The sequence below is a fragment of the Doryrhamphus excisus genome, linkage group LG23, assembly GCF_037039965.1.
Source record: "Doryrhamphus excisus strain RoL-2023G ecotype Guam linkage group LG23, RoL_Dexc_Guam_v1.1, whole genome shotgun sequence".
Classification (NCBI taxonomy): Eukaryota; Metazoa; Chordata; class Actinopteri; order Syngnathiformes; family Syngnathidae; genus Doryrhamphus; species Doryrhamphus excisus.
In genome coordinates, this window is record NC_136379.1 from 10,267,322 (window position 1) to 10,283,957 (window position 16,636).

Here is a 16,636-nt window from a genome sequence, read left to right on the forward strand (position 1 = left end):
TCCGCCACTGCCGCTTGCAGGGGGCACTCATGCCTTTCTGCTTTTAAAGGGGGGGGGGCATAAGTCATCCTGTATGTGAAGTCGCTGGAAGAGGATGGTTTTACCTGAACTATATTCATGGGCTGGAATATTTGATGGTGAGTGGTTCCATCCTTGAATTGAATTGCAAATAATAAAAGTGGACATGCGGCGCCTGAGCCAGCACTCGTGTACTCCATGATGACTTCTCCGCTCATCGTGTGGAGGTTGATGATGGAAGGCAGCAAGGAGGCTGTCGTCTTTAGGACGGAAACCTTCCACATTCCAAGCCATGTGTGCTAATAAATGCTACTTTACGGCCAACATATACAACTGGTGGTTCATTGTAGTGTTGCAGTTTGAGGAGAATGAAGAGTGACGTTACTCATCAGGTGAAGCCCACTTAGCATTGGCGCCACAGCTGGGGGGCAGGGGGTCAGGAAAGCGTATCATGTAGTAATTAATGCCAGACGAGTAATTGTCTTCCATTAAAGGCTTAGCGAGCGCCTCGTGTCTCTCGGGGAGAAACTGCCTCGTTTGGGGAACATAGCAAGGAGATGTTGCCATGGCGATTATCCCAACAATGTAAACACAGAAAACCCGTTAACCAATGAATCACTGAGGAGATCATTGATCAGATCCCAAATGGAAGCTGAGCCGAGCTGGACAATGTGCCCCCCGCCCCCTGCTGACTCGGGGGCAGCCCTGCGGCGCAACAAGCGGATTTAGTTCCAAAAACCATTTTGACATGGGGATGGCCCGGTCAGCGACCCCTGCTCTCACCTGCGTCTGTCCCCTAGAAGACCTGTCCCGTTTCCCCCCTGCTGGGGGGCGAAGCGCCATCGTTCATGTCACCGGCTTCACGGCGCTGCGGCACGCGGCGTAGCACTAAAGCTAATTTCCTTGAGCCGGGGCCAGGATTTCATTTGGTTTGCTGTTCTCTTGCCAGATCAGCAGATTATTTCTGGCGTTGGCCGTGCTAGGCGTGTGCGATGGTCGCTTTGGCAGAATCTGGCGGGATTGAACTTAATGTCAACCAAACGCTGTCATCGGGAGGAAAATGTCCGCCTACGTGGGGAAATATTCCCCCAGCCGACCCCTTGGTCATGATGCTAGGTCGTCCCTTACCTGGCCTAGCGTAGCATGCTAGTGGGTCTCAGGCTGTATGAGTTTATTTGCGACGTCTTGAGCATCCGCCATTGGAATAGCACTGACCTATAAATAGACCCATAAAGTGGTGTTGCCATGGTAACGACAACTGACCACTGTCCCATTAAAAGCATTTGGATGCCGCTTAATTTGAAAGTACAAGATGCGTATTGGACTGTACACGGTCTATCGTGTAGTACTGGTGTGGACAAATATTACTATTATATATATATTACTATATATTACTATATTATATCTACTCGGCCGCCCCTGGAGGTGTGGCTTCCCATCTGATGTGTGTGTGTGTGTGTGTGTGTGTGTGTTGTGTCAGGCGTCTGCTGAGCGTGGGTGGTTTGATAACGTTGAGTCAAGCAGTTGTCTTAACCAGTTCCCGTGTAATCGCTCTGATCTGGCTCCCAGATAGTAAACCTAGCCTGCGGCATCGGACCTGGCGTTGGACACGCACACACACACACACACACACACACACACACACACACACACACACACACCCTTGTTTACCACCACAAAAGATGCCTCTAATGTGTGAGTAGTGGGGGTGTCCCGACCATGCACACGATGGGCTCTACAAGAACGAGACCAGACCAAGGAAAGGACCAAGACCACATGTTAGTCACAAGTCCCGAGTGTCGATGTCACCTGTGGGGTTTTGGTGGCCCCCGAAATGATAATACACTCTGTAAAGTTGTGGAAGTGACGCTTGCGACATGTATTTTCTCACAGACAATCTTTGCTGTCTGCCAAACCTTTGCAGCATTTCTAGAAATGCTGGCTTTTCATCTGTATGCATAGAGCTTTCTTTCTGCGAAGCCACGCCTCTTCCTGCCTTGGAGGCCAGACGCCGCTAACACGCGCATGCACGTGGCAGGCTGTTGAAGTCGCCTCCGTTTCATCTTGTTTATTACCGCGGGACATTCTTTTCCGAATAAGAAATCAGTGGTGAGGTCAGGTGACCCCCCCCCCGGTGAATAATAGCCAAACCAAGCTTCCGTGCTGGCCGTCCTCCGGCTGCGCTAACTGCTAAGCGCTTAGGAAAGATACACGGCGACGTGTCTGGATCTGGATGGCCTCCGTGCATAATTCATGTGACGCTGTGTTGAGCTAAATCCTGCACCCTCCAACCCCCCCATCCCTCCGAGCCACCTCTACTGCCCCCCCCATCCAAAGGCATATGCATTGCAACAGCAATGATCCAAATCCAGATTTACATACAGCATATATTAGAATAGAGAAAAGCAAATATACATGGATGAATACCAGTCCAGATAGGAGGGGGAGGCGGGTGAGGCGGGTGAGGCGGGTGAGGCGGGTGAGGTAGTCAGTGTTCACCTGTAAGAGCGTCAGCGTAAACATACGTCCCCCTGCCAGGTTCATGCTGCATTGAGCCTCCAGAGGCCAACATCAGGGACCTCGAAGCTCACATATGGTGGTTATTGCTGTAAAATCATTTTTCATCAGCTCTACTCCAAATGCAAGAAAGAACCCCCCCCCCAAAGGGCCACATGCTCATGCGGTTGCTTTTCAAAGTGCATGATGAGGAAAGGGAGCCATAATCCCACATACTTGATGATTCAGATGGCTCGTGTGCTTCCTAAATCCTCCTCTCCTCTCCTCTCGCTGAATGCCTGGATTTGAACGCTTTATGTAATCCTTGCATGCGGGCCAAGCCGGTTGGCACTCGTGGGTCGGAATTGACCTTTTGACTCTGCCTTTGTTTGTTTGTTTTGCCTCTTTCCACTCGCATTTCATCATCAGATTAGACCGCCGTGGCTAGATGGTAGTACCTTGAACGCACCATTCCGCGCCGGAGGGATCTTTCATCCCGATATCGGGACCCAGCCGGGCTTCCCGTGCCGAGGTGTGCACGCGGCGGCCTTGGCTGGTCAAGTGACTCCATAAATCTTCATGCTTTACGCTAAATCTAATAAGGTAATGCAAAGCTGCTCCCGGGCTTCCGTTGCATCCTGGTCGGAATGCTAATGAGGCTCCGCATGTACAGTAGAAGACATGGAGCCAGGAACCAGCAGCTTGAAGAGGTCTCCTATATGGCAAACGGTCCTTCCAGGCCTGGATAGAACATGTGCGCCCGTGACCATTGTGCTAATCACTTTAGCTTTTTAGCTGGAAAGAAGACACGTGTCCCCTAAGAAAAGCTTCCATGGGGTCCGTTCATCTCGGACAGATGGCGAAAAACAGCTTTGGATGGATGGATACTTTATTCATGTATCATGTTTGCATTTCTTTGGTAAAAGCGCAGTGATAATGTACATATGTACGTACTGTACATATGTACTGTACGTATGTACTGTACATATGTACTGTACTTATGTACTGTACACATGTACTGTACGTATGTACTCTACGTATGTACTGTACGTTGGGGGTGACCTCAGGGTGGCCTGTGATGTAACACCTTGTCAGGTGCCACACACGTCTGGATGGTAAATATCCACCAGCCTGAAGACACCTTGTCTGTCAAAGGTGTGAGAGGCGGGGCTTAAAGAGATGAGCAGCTAAGGCAAGCCAGCTACGCCGCAAGCCGGCTTCTTCTCCGCGGACCGACTTCCTGTCCGGGAGATTAATTCCAGTCAGGGTGCAAGGACATCCATTGCGGTGGCTGAAGGTGCCTGTAGATCACGGACCGTGATGAACCCGGGTGGCTGAGGTCCCCGCACCGCACTCCATCATCCATCACGCATCCTTTCAATCCCGATATGGGCTCTTCATCAAGGCTGGGCCAAAGATGAAGGAGACGGGCGCCTTTTGTCCTCCTGCTGCACTCCATCACTCTTTTATTCCCTCGGATCCGCCAGTTTGACCCCACTATCAGGAGTAAACACCACCGTGACAAAATGATTTTGCCGACCGAGCTTTTTCACGTGGCGAAAATGAGACTGACGCGCTAAACTCGGCTCTTTGAGGACCAAAAGCTGAGCAGATGTTAGCGGAGGTCTACCGCTGTGGTCCCCGACCGGGCTCGGCAGCGCCACCAAATTAAAAGCAACAAAAGCGGGCGTGGGAATATCTGCTTCTTAAACACGGTGAACGAAATTCCTGATGGAGGGGGTCACCAGTCCAGGGTCAGCTGGGATAGGCTCCAGCATCCCCGTGACCCACCAGTTGAGAATCAGTCCCCTACGGACACGAGCATCATTTATGTCTTATTTTACTTTTCAGAATGCCTCAGGCCGCTAGCCGAAGCTAACGCTAGGCTAGGCGTAGGCTTCCTTTTTATGTTGCTACATGCTCACAGCAGGGATAGAGAACCTTGTTGGAGCTTTTTGAATAGCCGCCTTGTTCGGCCCAATGGGTGTGTCCCATGACGTGCATCCATCAGCTGCCTCTTTTTACCTCTTTGAGTATCTTTCTAAGGCCCAGAGAGAGACGTGTGTCTATGTCTCACATGAGATGATGGTCTGAATTCCAAAAAAGGAACTTGTTTTTTGATAAGAAGTCCATTGTGTACTCGCGTGATACTTGAGATATTTTTTGTTGGGGGGGGGGGGGGTGATGTTGGCTCCTCTGTAGTCATTTCCATTTATAGAGACGACACACTTACATCCATCAAGAGAGAAAAAGATGGCATTTATTTGGCCTGATTTGTTACTTGCTAATCCATCAACAGCGTGGTGAAAGTGGGTCACTGACACACACGCACACACATGTACACACACATGTACACACACGCACACACATGTACACGCACACACATGTACACACACGCACATGTACACACACATGCAGGGCTTTTCACAGGATCCAGAATAGGATTAGACGCGTACGTGGACACGTGTGCTCAGCATGACTTGGGGTGAGTGGCCGCCCCCTGCCTGGCTAGGGGGGGTGGGGGGCGGCGCCTGTGCATGCCTCACCTGCTTGCTTTGCCGGGGAAGGAAGAGGAAGGGGGCTACGGCTAACTGACTTCCTCCTGTCGTAGCGGTCGGCACGCTTGCCTTGCAGCCTGATGCTAGCATGACCCCCCCGTGACCTTTGATTGTGTCCCCAATTTTGTTTCTATTGCTGACAACACACACCAAGTCGGGGTAGGGAAGCTATGGCTCGGGGGCCAGGTGTGGCTCTCAGACTTGACGTAACACAATACAATGGAATTCAAATGTTTGAGTATGACTGCATTACTATCAAATGCCAAGTGTATTAATTATTAATATTACTAATATTACTCAAAACCACAAATAACTTGAAGTTAAATGGATACGTTTTAGTCATGGCCACGCCTCTTTAGGGCGCTCCAATGATATGATTTGATGTCCATTTCCGCCAGATTCCGCATTGAACAATAAATCCTCGGGCCCCTGAGAGCCATTCCACCCTTTTACTTTGTGGTTGAGCGGTTGGGTCATTGGGCGGGTGGGTCATTGGGCGGTTGGGTCATTGGGCGGTGTTGAGATGCTCCTTGTTCCTTTCTTTCTTCCTGCATGGCAAAGGTGAGCAACACGTCCAGCATCTTCTCTGCCTGTTTTCTGTTGTTGTTGTTTTTCTTTTTTTCTCTGTGGTGAGTTTTCTAACCCCGCTTCGTTCTGTTATGGCACCGCCGCAGTCCAGGATGATGCTGCCCCAGGTACCCAGGAGTACATTATGTTACGGCAGGACTCCATCCACTCTGCGGATATAAGGAGTAAAGGGTCCCCCTTTCGTGCTAAGTGTCACGAAATCTTCTGCTGCCCGCTGAAGCAAGCCGTCCACAAAGAGAGCGCTGAGCCCGAAGGTTTGTTTGCACCCCCTCCTTGTTTTCATTTGCTGATGCTACGCCCCCCCCCACGCACACACAGACACAACATCACCAACACCTCTCTCTCTCTCTCTCTCTCTCTCTCTCTCTCTCTCTCTCTCTCTCTGTCACATTCTGCGTGAACTCCCTCCAAGCCTCCAGACGTAGCAGTCCTTGTCCTTTCCCTTTCCCTTTCCCGTTCCCGTTCCCTTCCCAGAGCTTTTCCAGGCTTTATAGGTGTGTCCCATGGCATGCATGCTTAGCTGCCTCTTTTTCCCTGGTATAGATCTTTCCATCACAGCAAAGAGAAGGAGTGTTCATGTTGTGGATGATGGAGCTTTCCTTGAAGACATAAATAAGACCCAAATAATGCTGCTGTTAGCATGCTAGCATGGTAGCGTGCCCCGCCCCTGTCTCTTTAGCACTAGCAGTAGCATGAGGATACGCTAGTCGTGTTTTCCTGCTTCTGGGGAGTGGTAGGAATAGCCTTTATTTACACCACCCATAATCCACCCGTAATGGAGATGTTATTCGGATGTCCACCCCAACATCACAAGGGTGGAGATCCACCTGCTCCTGCATCGTTGTCCGTCTTCATCACCTCTGGGTTCATCTCCCTTTCTTACTACAGCCTCCCCTCCCTCGCCGCTCTGGTTAAATATGCAGCGCTCCTCCACAAAGCAAAACCGTGTGCCCGAGGGGGGCAGATCTGTGCAAATATTCCATCCATAATGCAGGATGACTGTGAGACTTGGTGTTTGTACTCGCACGTTCCGCCGTATGCACACAGGCAGGCCCATACGCTAACATCTGCTGTCTCCTCGCTCACGGGCGCCTTTCTTGGTCTTGGAGATGTTAAGATGGAACACGGGGGCCTCCGCCTATGCCTGCACCACAGTAGTAGATGGTGGAAGCCTTGATGAGGCCTTGATGAGGCCTTGATGAAGCCTTGATGAAGCCTTGATGAGGCCTTGATGAGGCCTTGATGAGGCCTTGATGAGGCCTTGATGAAGCCTTGATGAAGCCTTGATGAGGCCTTGATGAAGCCTTGATGAAGCCTTGATGAGGCCTTGATGAGGCCTTGATGAAACTACACTAGTTTCACACTTTGTACACGTTTTATGTTGGAGGGACGGATACGTGGTCATCCCTCCTTGATGGCAGCTCATTGGGTCCTGACCCCACCCTGACCAGTCCTTTTCCCACATTTATCAGTGGTTTTACCACCTTCTAAATACACTTTTTAACTTTATTAGAGCCCCCTAGAAATGAAATAACAGCCCTATAGTCACCTTGACACCCGTGCTACCCAATACAGTAGACAGAATAAGAGGAAATTGGACATTTAAGACAAGCTGTTTACCTCCTTCTAAATACACTTTATAATGTAGAGTCCCTTTGAGATTAAATAACACCCCTATAGTCACTTTTACACTCCTACTACCCAATAGAGTAGGCAGAATAAAAGGAAATTGGATATATAAGACAATTGTCCAGACAGCGTACTTCCTGTTGCAGCTATTATCTCATCAATGAACCATTACTGACACAGAGAGTCCAGTGTACTCTAGTACTACGTACGTATCACGGCTACTGAGTGCCTTATATTTGGATTTTCGTTCATGGTTTGTGACCCCTCCTATTGAAACACACAATTGCTGTCGGTGTTAGTACACATCCCTGTGGAACCCCATCGCTATTGCCTGTGTGTAAACCTAGAGGGCCCGGTGTTAGTACACATCCCTGTGGAACCCCATCGCTATTGCCTGTGTGTAAACCTAGAGGGCCCGGTGTTAGTACACATCCCTGTGGAACCCCATCGCTATTGCATGTGTGTAAACATAGTGGGCCTGGTGTTTGTATATATCCCTGTGGAACCCCATCGCTATTGCATGTGTGTAAACATAGTGGGCCTGGTGTTTGTATATATCCCTGTGGAACCCCATCACTATTGCCTGTGTGTAAACCTAGAGGGCCCGAGGGTCACCGAGTAACCCATTCATGTTGTACTCATGATGAATGGTCTACATTACAGCTGCTTCGCCTCGGCTGAGCTTTGTTGCTTTGGCTAAAGACCTGGCAGCGTTTCCTGACGTGTCAGCTAGTTTAGCGTTTGGGCCTTTGGCTGTGTTAACATGTCCAACGTCATACATGTGTCATACAATGTGCACCATGCTAGCCACCATGCTAGCCACCATGCTAGCCACCATGCTAGCCACCATGCTAGCCACCTCCATCAGGCTCCATCGGATGCGTTCCTCCCGGGAGTCTAAAGATGATCTAAAGACTAAAAGATAAGACAAGACGAGAGGCCAGCCCCCCCCCCCCCCCGTCTGGGCTAATGAAGTCAGCACCTGTGCCGCTCAGCATTCCCTTCACTAACTGCAGCAATTAGCCTGATCCTTCCAGAGAAAACAGCCACGAGAACGTTAGCAGACGTGGGGAGGACCCCCGGGGGCCGGCGCTATCGTTTCCCACGCCTGATGTAAAATGCATGCTGGTGATTCACCGCAAAGGCCGGCGCGGCGCAATTACCTTTGACGGCGCCGACAAGGCCGCGTCCCATTACTCGTGCCGTCCCATCAACTCCTCGCGTCCGCGGTCTTGACGAGACACGAAGCTCGGCCTCGGGGCGCTAACAGCTTGCTTTACTCGGCCTCGCCGCTCTGTCTTTCAGCACGCTGCACGCCGTCTTCGTGCAAATAGACCGCGTGAATAAATGATGCGTGCCGCCCCGTGATTGGCCGCCTGCTGAGTGTCAATGTCACATCAGCGCCGCGAGTCCTGCTGCGCTTCTCTGACCTTTTGGGGGGCCCCGGGAAGCTTAATGGGGGCAGGTTGCTGTTAGCCTCCATGTGAGGAACACGTGGACAAACGTTGGGACGCACCACCTTGCTGGTGACTTCCTGCTCCACACGTTGGTTGAGCCACCAGGGTGTGGAGACCATCACGTTGGCTCCTCTACCAAGTAGAAGTCAGCACCAAGGCTTCCGTGCTGCACATTCCAGGGTCACCTGAGGTGCTGCTCAGGGTTACGTAAAGCCCTTGGCGGTCCAGGTCGGAGGTCGCCAGCGAGTGTGCCAGCCTGCTTGCCATGCCGGCTTATGAAGCGCCCGCTTTCTGTCAAACATGCAAACATGCCAGCAGATAAAGACGACTTCCAGGGAGGATTAACAACCGGGGGGGGGGGGGGGGCGTTTCTAAAACGTTACGTAGAAATCGTACACACGCCTAAAAATATTCCCATTCGTAAAGCCGTGCGTACGCACACCTGCACGCAATTTTCCCTTCACGAATCCCACTCCACCTGGAGGTTAGCTTCACCTCTGGTCCCGCCCTGGACACCCCCCCATTTTACCATGAATGGTCCATGCTAAGTACCTCATGAATGCTTAATGAGACTTTGTTGCATTTGGCTGGCTTCTTCTCAACGGTGGCTGCTGACAAGCCGAAGACCTTCGCCGACTGAAACGCACTCATAGGAAGATTCAAGTCTTGGCAGCGGGGATGCTCTGGTGACGGTTTGACCCAGGAACAGATCATTCCCGTTTGATGCTTTCCTGCGAGTCAACGGTCCAAGCGGGACCAGGAGCAGATTGCCGGGCTTGGATGTTTTCATGTTAAGGTCAGCGTGTGGAAGACCTGCAGCCTGATGGCGGCCATTAGCGTTTGCTGGCTAATCCACTATCTGGAGAGATAATTGGACTTTGCACATCTAATCAGCGGCTGCCAGAGCGTATCGACAGATGTCCACTGTATTTTATTCTCACACATTGGACACAGTGCGGGGGTGCACGTTAGAGAGGACCTGCACGCGTCCAGAAGGGGGGGGGCCTGGATCGGAGGCGTCCATATTGGAAAAACAACCAGAACGTGAAGCGATGCAAAGCAGCAGCTGGAATGGGCAACATGGGGGCCACGAGCGTGATGTCACACGCTAACCGCCATCATGGTCGTCATGGCGCCGTGGCCGTCTCTAATCTGTGTTCCTGCGTTGCCTTCATCCGCCTGACCCCGCATGATGCCGCTCGCCCGGAGATCCGGGAACACTCGGCTTCGTCTAACGCTGTGATTTACGACTAGCAGGCGACTGTCACGTGACACCCATAAACCCAGCAGCGCCGAGAACTGCTCCCATAACTCCCATAACTCCCATCATTCTTGGAAGGAACGCTCCAGTGACGCCAGGTTACTGGTACTGTGAGGGTGAGCAAATCAAGCACTCCTTTTTTCTCCCGCCTGTGACGTTCACGGCCGGTCACAACCTCCCCTGAGCTCACTTTAAAAGGGAGGACATTTTGTACGCTAGCGGTACTAAATGCTCCGCCCTCAGGGGTAACGACAACCTCATCAGCCGCCTGAAACGCCAACGCCGCCGTGCTTGAAAAGTGAGAAAGGTTAGCCACAGACCTCCAGGGCGGCACAGCGGCTGATTGGAGCGTGTGCCCGAATACAGTGCACCTTGCTGGGCCACGGCAGGTGGCTCCTCCCCCTGTATACTCTGGTTCTCCTGGTAGTAGTCATGTACGATGTTTCATTAGTACTCCCTGTACGGCAAACAGAGTAGATGTACTACATCATTGGCATTATTCATATCACTTATTGGTACCGTATCGGTCTTGGGAAGCAGATCCCTTTGATACATACGTAGTACATGTACTCCTTAAGAACCTCCTTAAGATCCATCTACTAGTAGTAGTATGTGTAAGTGCTAAGTACTAGTAGTAGTATGTGTAAGTGTTAAGTACTAGTAGTAGTATGTGTAAGTGTGCATAGTAGTACCAGTATGTGTAAGTCCTAGTAGTAGTGTGTGTAAGTGTTAAGTACTAGTAGTAGTATGTGTAAGTGTGCATAGTAGTACCAGTATGTGTAAGTACAAGTAGTACCAGTATGTGTAAGTACTACTAGTAGTGTGTAAGTGTGCCTAGTAGTAGCAGTATGTGTAAGTACTAGTAGTAGTGTGTGTAAGTGTGCATAGTAATAGTAGTATGTGTAAGTACTAGGACTAGAGTGTGTAAGTGTGCCTAGCAGTACCAGTATGTGTAAGTACTAGTAGTAGTGCCTGATGCGGGACGATTGCGGAGGGCGGCGTGTGTGCAAATGGCCGCCACGGATAAGATGCTTTCAGGGTAGTAAATCCAACCAATGTGGTGTTTGTGTGTTTGTGTGTTTGTGTGTTTGTGTGAAGGTCCTGGCTGTTGTACTACTAGTTGTATTTTCCTCACGGCTTCCGTCCATATTCAATACAAACAGCCAAAAAAAAAAAGGATGATGCATTCAAGGTGCCTGGGAACAGCATATGGAGTGAAGTTGAACATTAATAAACGGCGCTTGCACGGGATTTTCCCGATACCCACAAACGCATCACGATGAATCTGGCTTTCACCCATCAATTGCATCCGTACCCGTGAAGGAGCCATGCCCCCCCATGGCGTGGATGCACATGGAAGTATGGATTGATATGGATTCTTTTCCTCAGCCTGAATGGAAACGTTTAGTGGGCGTGTCTTAACTAGACGGGTGTTACCATGACCTAAACCCGCCTTGTGGTGTCGCCAAAACCAGGTCCCACTCCACATTCCACACACAGACCCACTTTCTCCTCACTGCTGTGTTCTGCCCTACTTTTCACTCCTCGGCTGTGGGGGGGGGCTGGCCATCGGCGCTCCAAGCCCTCGTGTCCCGCCGCCCATCGCCATGACGTCCCCGCCCGTTGCTCTCCTGGATCCCAACAAACGCCACCACTGAAAAGCAGTCTGGGTGCATGACCCACTTCCATGTTTGCCCCCCCCCATTCCTGCTACAGCAGTGGGAATGCAGAAATAATCCCAGGCGGCCAAGCCGATCAACGTTTATGGTTCCGTTCCGGTGCCAGTTGGCCTTTTGCTGCACCAACCAGGCTAAAAGGAGCGATGACCTCATTGCATCATCCACACTTTTCCTGAGGAGGAGCAGAGATGGGATGGGATGGGATGGGATGGGATGGGATGGGATGGGGGTCATGCTGGGGACACGCTATAGTGTATTATATACATAAAGTATATCTTTTATATTCTTTATTTATATTCGTGTAGTACAATGTATACGGTAATTATATATTAAGTATGTCTTATTTTATGTATGAAATGGTTTTATTTAATACAATAATACATACGATAGACTGCTTAACTAAACATACTCTATGATGTAACAACACTCATAATGATAATACTCATAATACGCATAATAATAATAATAATAATAATAATAATAATAATAATAATAATAATAATAATAATAATAATAATAATAATAATAATAATAATAATAATTAAAGTGGATCATCATTAGTCAAGCGTAAAGCATGCGTAAAGCATAAAGATCCATCCTTGAAGACAGTGCATGATATGCTGCTTTAGACGGCATGCTAGCTGAGGTACAGAAGGAGAGGCTAATGTTAGCGGGCTAACGTTAGCCTGTTACGCCACATTGCATGCTGGGTGTGTGAGCTAGCCGTGCCGTACTCCCATGTGACCAGAGAGGGCATGATATGCTGCTGGAGCAGAGATAATGGGGGCGTGCCTGGAGAAGGATCCTGGCGGAGGTTAGCGCTTAGCGCCGATGGAGATGATGTCATCAGCTGTCCCGTGTCATCCTGGCCCGCTATTTCTAGGTCGGAGTATTTTGGGCTGGGAGGAGGTAAAATTAGCCCTTTTTAGGATCCAAACACGTCCCGTTCCTTGATGGCTCCTTTGTGCCGACGGCTGCTCGTCTGACAGCCTTGGCGTGTCACGCAGACGCAGACGGAGAACCGGATCATGAAAGCCATCCTGCTTTTTAGTCTTTCTACTCCTAAATGGCGTCTTGCTTTTGGCCAAAGGGCCTCCTCTGACTCAGCTGCTGTAATTCACCCGTTGGATGGCTCACTTTTTGGCCAGGGACCATCTCCCTGCTCCCTTCCATCAGTCCTTCCATTGCCCCCCCCCGGGATAAATGGAGTCCTCCTGCAGGATCTGTCCACGGCCTCCGGGTCAGCAGATACGGCCTCTTGGCATCTACTCGATACCAAGTGATATCGCGGCGAGCGTCTTTTGATGGCGTCCAGCTGCTCGGCGGAGCAAAGCAGCCGTCGTCATGGTGGATGTTTGCACGAAGCTTCAGGCTTCACTTTCTTTCACACCTCGTCCACAAAAATGGTTACCATCAAGCAAAGTCAGTCAGAAAAAACAGAAGCGTCTGGCAGCGCCGGCTGAAATAGCTGCAAGGCTTTGTTTGGCTGCCATGTTTAGCCTCCATTGATGATGGCTAAAAATAGGAAGCTACTGTAGCACAGCGCTGATCAACCACCGCTTTGAAGCCTCACACGGAACCAAAGTTTGGAGGTGACGTGACAGATGCCAGGAATGCTGCCTCTGCCTAATTAGCTCCTTTTTTATCAAGATGGCCGTGCTGGAATATTAGTCCTGTCATTCCTCATCGGGATTCTCTTTGGAAGACTAGCTTAGCATCACCAGCAACGTAGCAAAGTAGAGCTTCCTGTTCTATTGGCTCCATCGGGTCCTCTGGCTAGCCATCCTACCGTGCTAGCCGTGCATGCTAGCCATCCTACCGTGCTAGCCGTGCATGCTAGCCATCCTACCGTGCTAGCCGTGCATGCTAGCCATCCTACCGTGCATGCTAGCCATCCTACCGTGCTAGCCATGCATGCTAGCCATCCTACCGTGCTAGCCGTGCATGCTAGCCATCCTACCATGCTAGCCCTGCATGCTAGCCATCCTACCGTGCTAGCCGTGCATGCTAGCCATCCTACCGTGCATGCTAGCCATCCTACCGTGCTAGCCATGCATGCTAGCCATCCTACCGTGCTAGCCGTGCATGCTAGCCATCCTACCGTGCTAGCCGTGCATGCTAGCCATCCTACCGTGCTAGCCGTGCATGCTAGCCATCCTACCGTGCATGCTAGCCATCCTACCGTGCTAGCCATGCATGCTAGCCATCCTACCGTGCATGCTAGCCATCCTACCGTGCTAGCCATGCATGCTAGCCATCCTACCGTGCTAGCCGTGCATGCTAGCCATCCTACCGTGCTAGCCGTGCATGCTAGCCATCCTACCGTGCTAGCCGTGCATGCTAGCCATCCTACCGTGCTAGCCGTGCATGCTAGCCATCCTACCGTGCTAGCCGTGCATGCTAGCCATCCTACCGTGCTAGCCGTGCATGCTAGCCATCCTACCGTGCTAGCCGTGCATGCTAGCCATCCTACCGTGCTAGCCGTGCATGCTAGCCATCCTACCGTGCTAGCCGTGCATGCTAGCCATCGTACCGTGCTAGCCATGTGTATTTTAGCATCTGTGCTGCTTTAAATACTCCAATACATCTGGTGTAAGTACACGAGTATCTAAATATAAACATAAACATCAAGTGTTCTTCTCGCGGTCTCCTCAGGCACGTCTCAGCCAAGTGTTGACATAAATCATCAGACGTGTCCTCATTCTGCTGCCCTCAAGCCCCCTGATTTGGGGGGGGCTTCAACGGCAGTCAAGCATGACTGTTTCCACCCCGCCCCCCACCCTCTCCTCTCCCGCAACCTTAAGTGACTGATGCTTCCGGGTTGCCAAGTGCCCACCCCCATGCTCACGCCCTGTGTGCAGTCTCCATGGCAACACGCACAGGCAGCACCCAAGCCCCCGCTGATGATTGCTGTTCCTTCAACACCCCCATGTGATCGTACACAATGCAACTTTGCCCTTGGGTAAAGTCCTCAAGGACGGTCCAAGTCCTCGTTTATTCACCTGTTTGTTCCCCCGACATGCTAATGATGGCCTCGGGTTACTAAGAACAGGACTTGCTTGAGTTGTTGGGCTGCGTTCGGCGGCATGAAGGTCAACATGGTGCTCCATCACGGCTGCAGCTCCGTGCGAGCCTCGGTGCCCTCTGGTGGCCAAAGATTGGAACAGCAACCTCGGAGTCTGGAGGATTTGGAAAACTACACAGGAAAACCACGTAGACGCGTCTGTTGTGTCCTTGACCTCACTGGCAGAGGTCATCGTTCCTAAGGGTCCTGGCTGTTTCATAAGGTTGTTTGTGGGCGTGTCAGGATGCACGCGGCCTTCGAGATGGATGACATCATGCAGACTAAATATAGCAAAATATACAAATATAAATATAGTAAATGTAGCCCACACTGTTTTACTCATTGATTTAAACAACAATCAAGGTGCATTTTTCACGTTTTATAGCAAACATCATAACATCATAACACAAGTTGTAGTTAATATTTCTTTTGATTTACATTTTAAATTTTATGAATGAAAATAAACTTTATTCCGTAATGACCACTAATTGAAAGAAACTAAGATGACATTTGGTATGGCTCATGAGCAGCACCCCCTGCTGGTCAACATGTGCAATAGCAACCGCTTATCATTGGCTTCTATTACCCCCCACCCCCCCCCCCGCCCTTAAGTCCTTAGCCGATCCAAGACACTCACACCCTCCCCTTTTATTATTATTTGAACATTGGCCTTTTACATGTTGCCATGGAAACCAGTCCAGGCTTGTGGCCGCCTCCAGATGGATGGACGGATGGACAGACAGACAAATAGAGGGAAGGAAGGAAGGAAGGAAGGAAGGAAGGAAGGAAGGATGGATGAGTGGGTTGCGTGGATGGATGGATGGTTGATGGACGGATGGACGGATGGGTAGAAGGATGGATGGATGCATGGACGGATGGATAGTTGATGGATGGATGGACGGACAGACAGATGGAGGGAAGGAAGGATGGACGGATGGACGGACGGATGGATGGACAGATGGACGGATGGATGGATGGAAGGTTGCCGACCCCTTTGGTAGACGGTTGCCTTGCGTGGTCTCGTGGTCACAAAGGTCAAAGTTCACTCATCCTGTCTGCAGGTCTATTTATAGTACATGTATTGGCTAGTACAGTACAGACTATGTACAGTACAGACTATGTACAGTACAGTACAGTACAGACTATGTACAGTACAGACTATGTACAGTACAGTACAGTACAGTAGGACTAAGCACAGGTCGTTGTAAAGGCAGTGAGTGCTATTATGGGATGTCTGACAGAGAGGTCCGGCATTGCCAGGAAGGGATACTCCATGGCATCCGTTTGTCCAAATGTTGTCCGACCTGCCATCGCTCTGACGGGGAGACAAACGTCCTTGTGTGATGGACACGCCCCTCCATTGTCTCTCTGTCCACTGGGCGGCCATGTCTGCTCAGTCCACAGTGGGAAGGCCCCACAATAACCGGTTTAGTCGGCGCATTATCGGATCATTTTACATCATCTGAGAAACATGAGAGCAAAGTCTTGTTTGCTCCCCCCACAAGACAAGAAGCGTCCATTTTTGCCACCACTTTGACCCCCTCCACACACACACACGCACACACACACACACGCACGCACACACACACGCCGGATCAAGCAGCAGACCTCCAAATGAAAGTTTAATGAGCCTTTAAGAAGTCCTAATGTCGCTTAATGTCCTCTAATGATCTTCCCGCCGGTGGCCACGCCTCGATGCTGGCTCCTCTCTCGCCACGCATCTTCTGACAGTTGTTGTCCGCTCGACCGCTCCAACTTGGCTGATTGCTTGCTGGAGACCATCAGACCCACCCGACACCGCCCGGAACCGCTGAGTCCACTCGCTGGCCAGAACCATGACTTTTCCTTTAAGAAAAACCGTCTCAGGTAGGCTGCATCGTATTTTT

At 50.6% G+C, this 16,636-nt stretch overlaps 1 protein-coding gene across 2 annotated transcripts in view; it reads left to right on the forward strand.

The window, feature by feature from the left end:
• The window catches only part of fgf13a (fibroblast growth factor 13a), a 49,991-nt gene that overhangs the window by 17,770 nt on the left and 15,585 nt on the right, over positions 1-16,636 (forward strand). The window contains exon 3 of one of the 2 annotated variants that reach the window (XM_058049305.2): positions 5,747-5,914. The exons of the other annotated variant lie outside the window; for it this stretch is intronic. Coding sequence (XP_057905288.1) covers positions 5,747-5,914 — 168 coding nt within the window. The remainder of the gene's footprint in view (positions 1-5,746; positions 5,915-16,636) is intronic. 2 annotated transcript variants of the gene reach the window in all.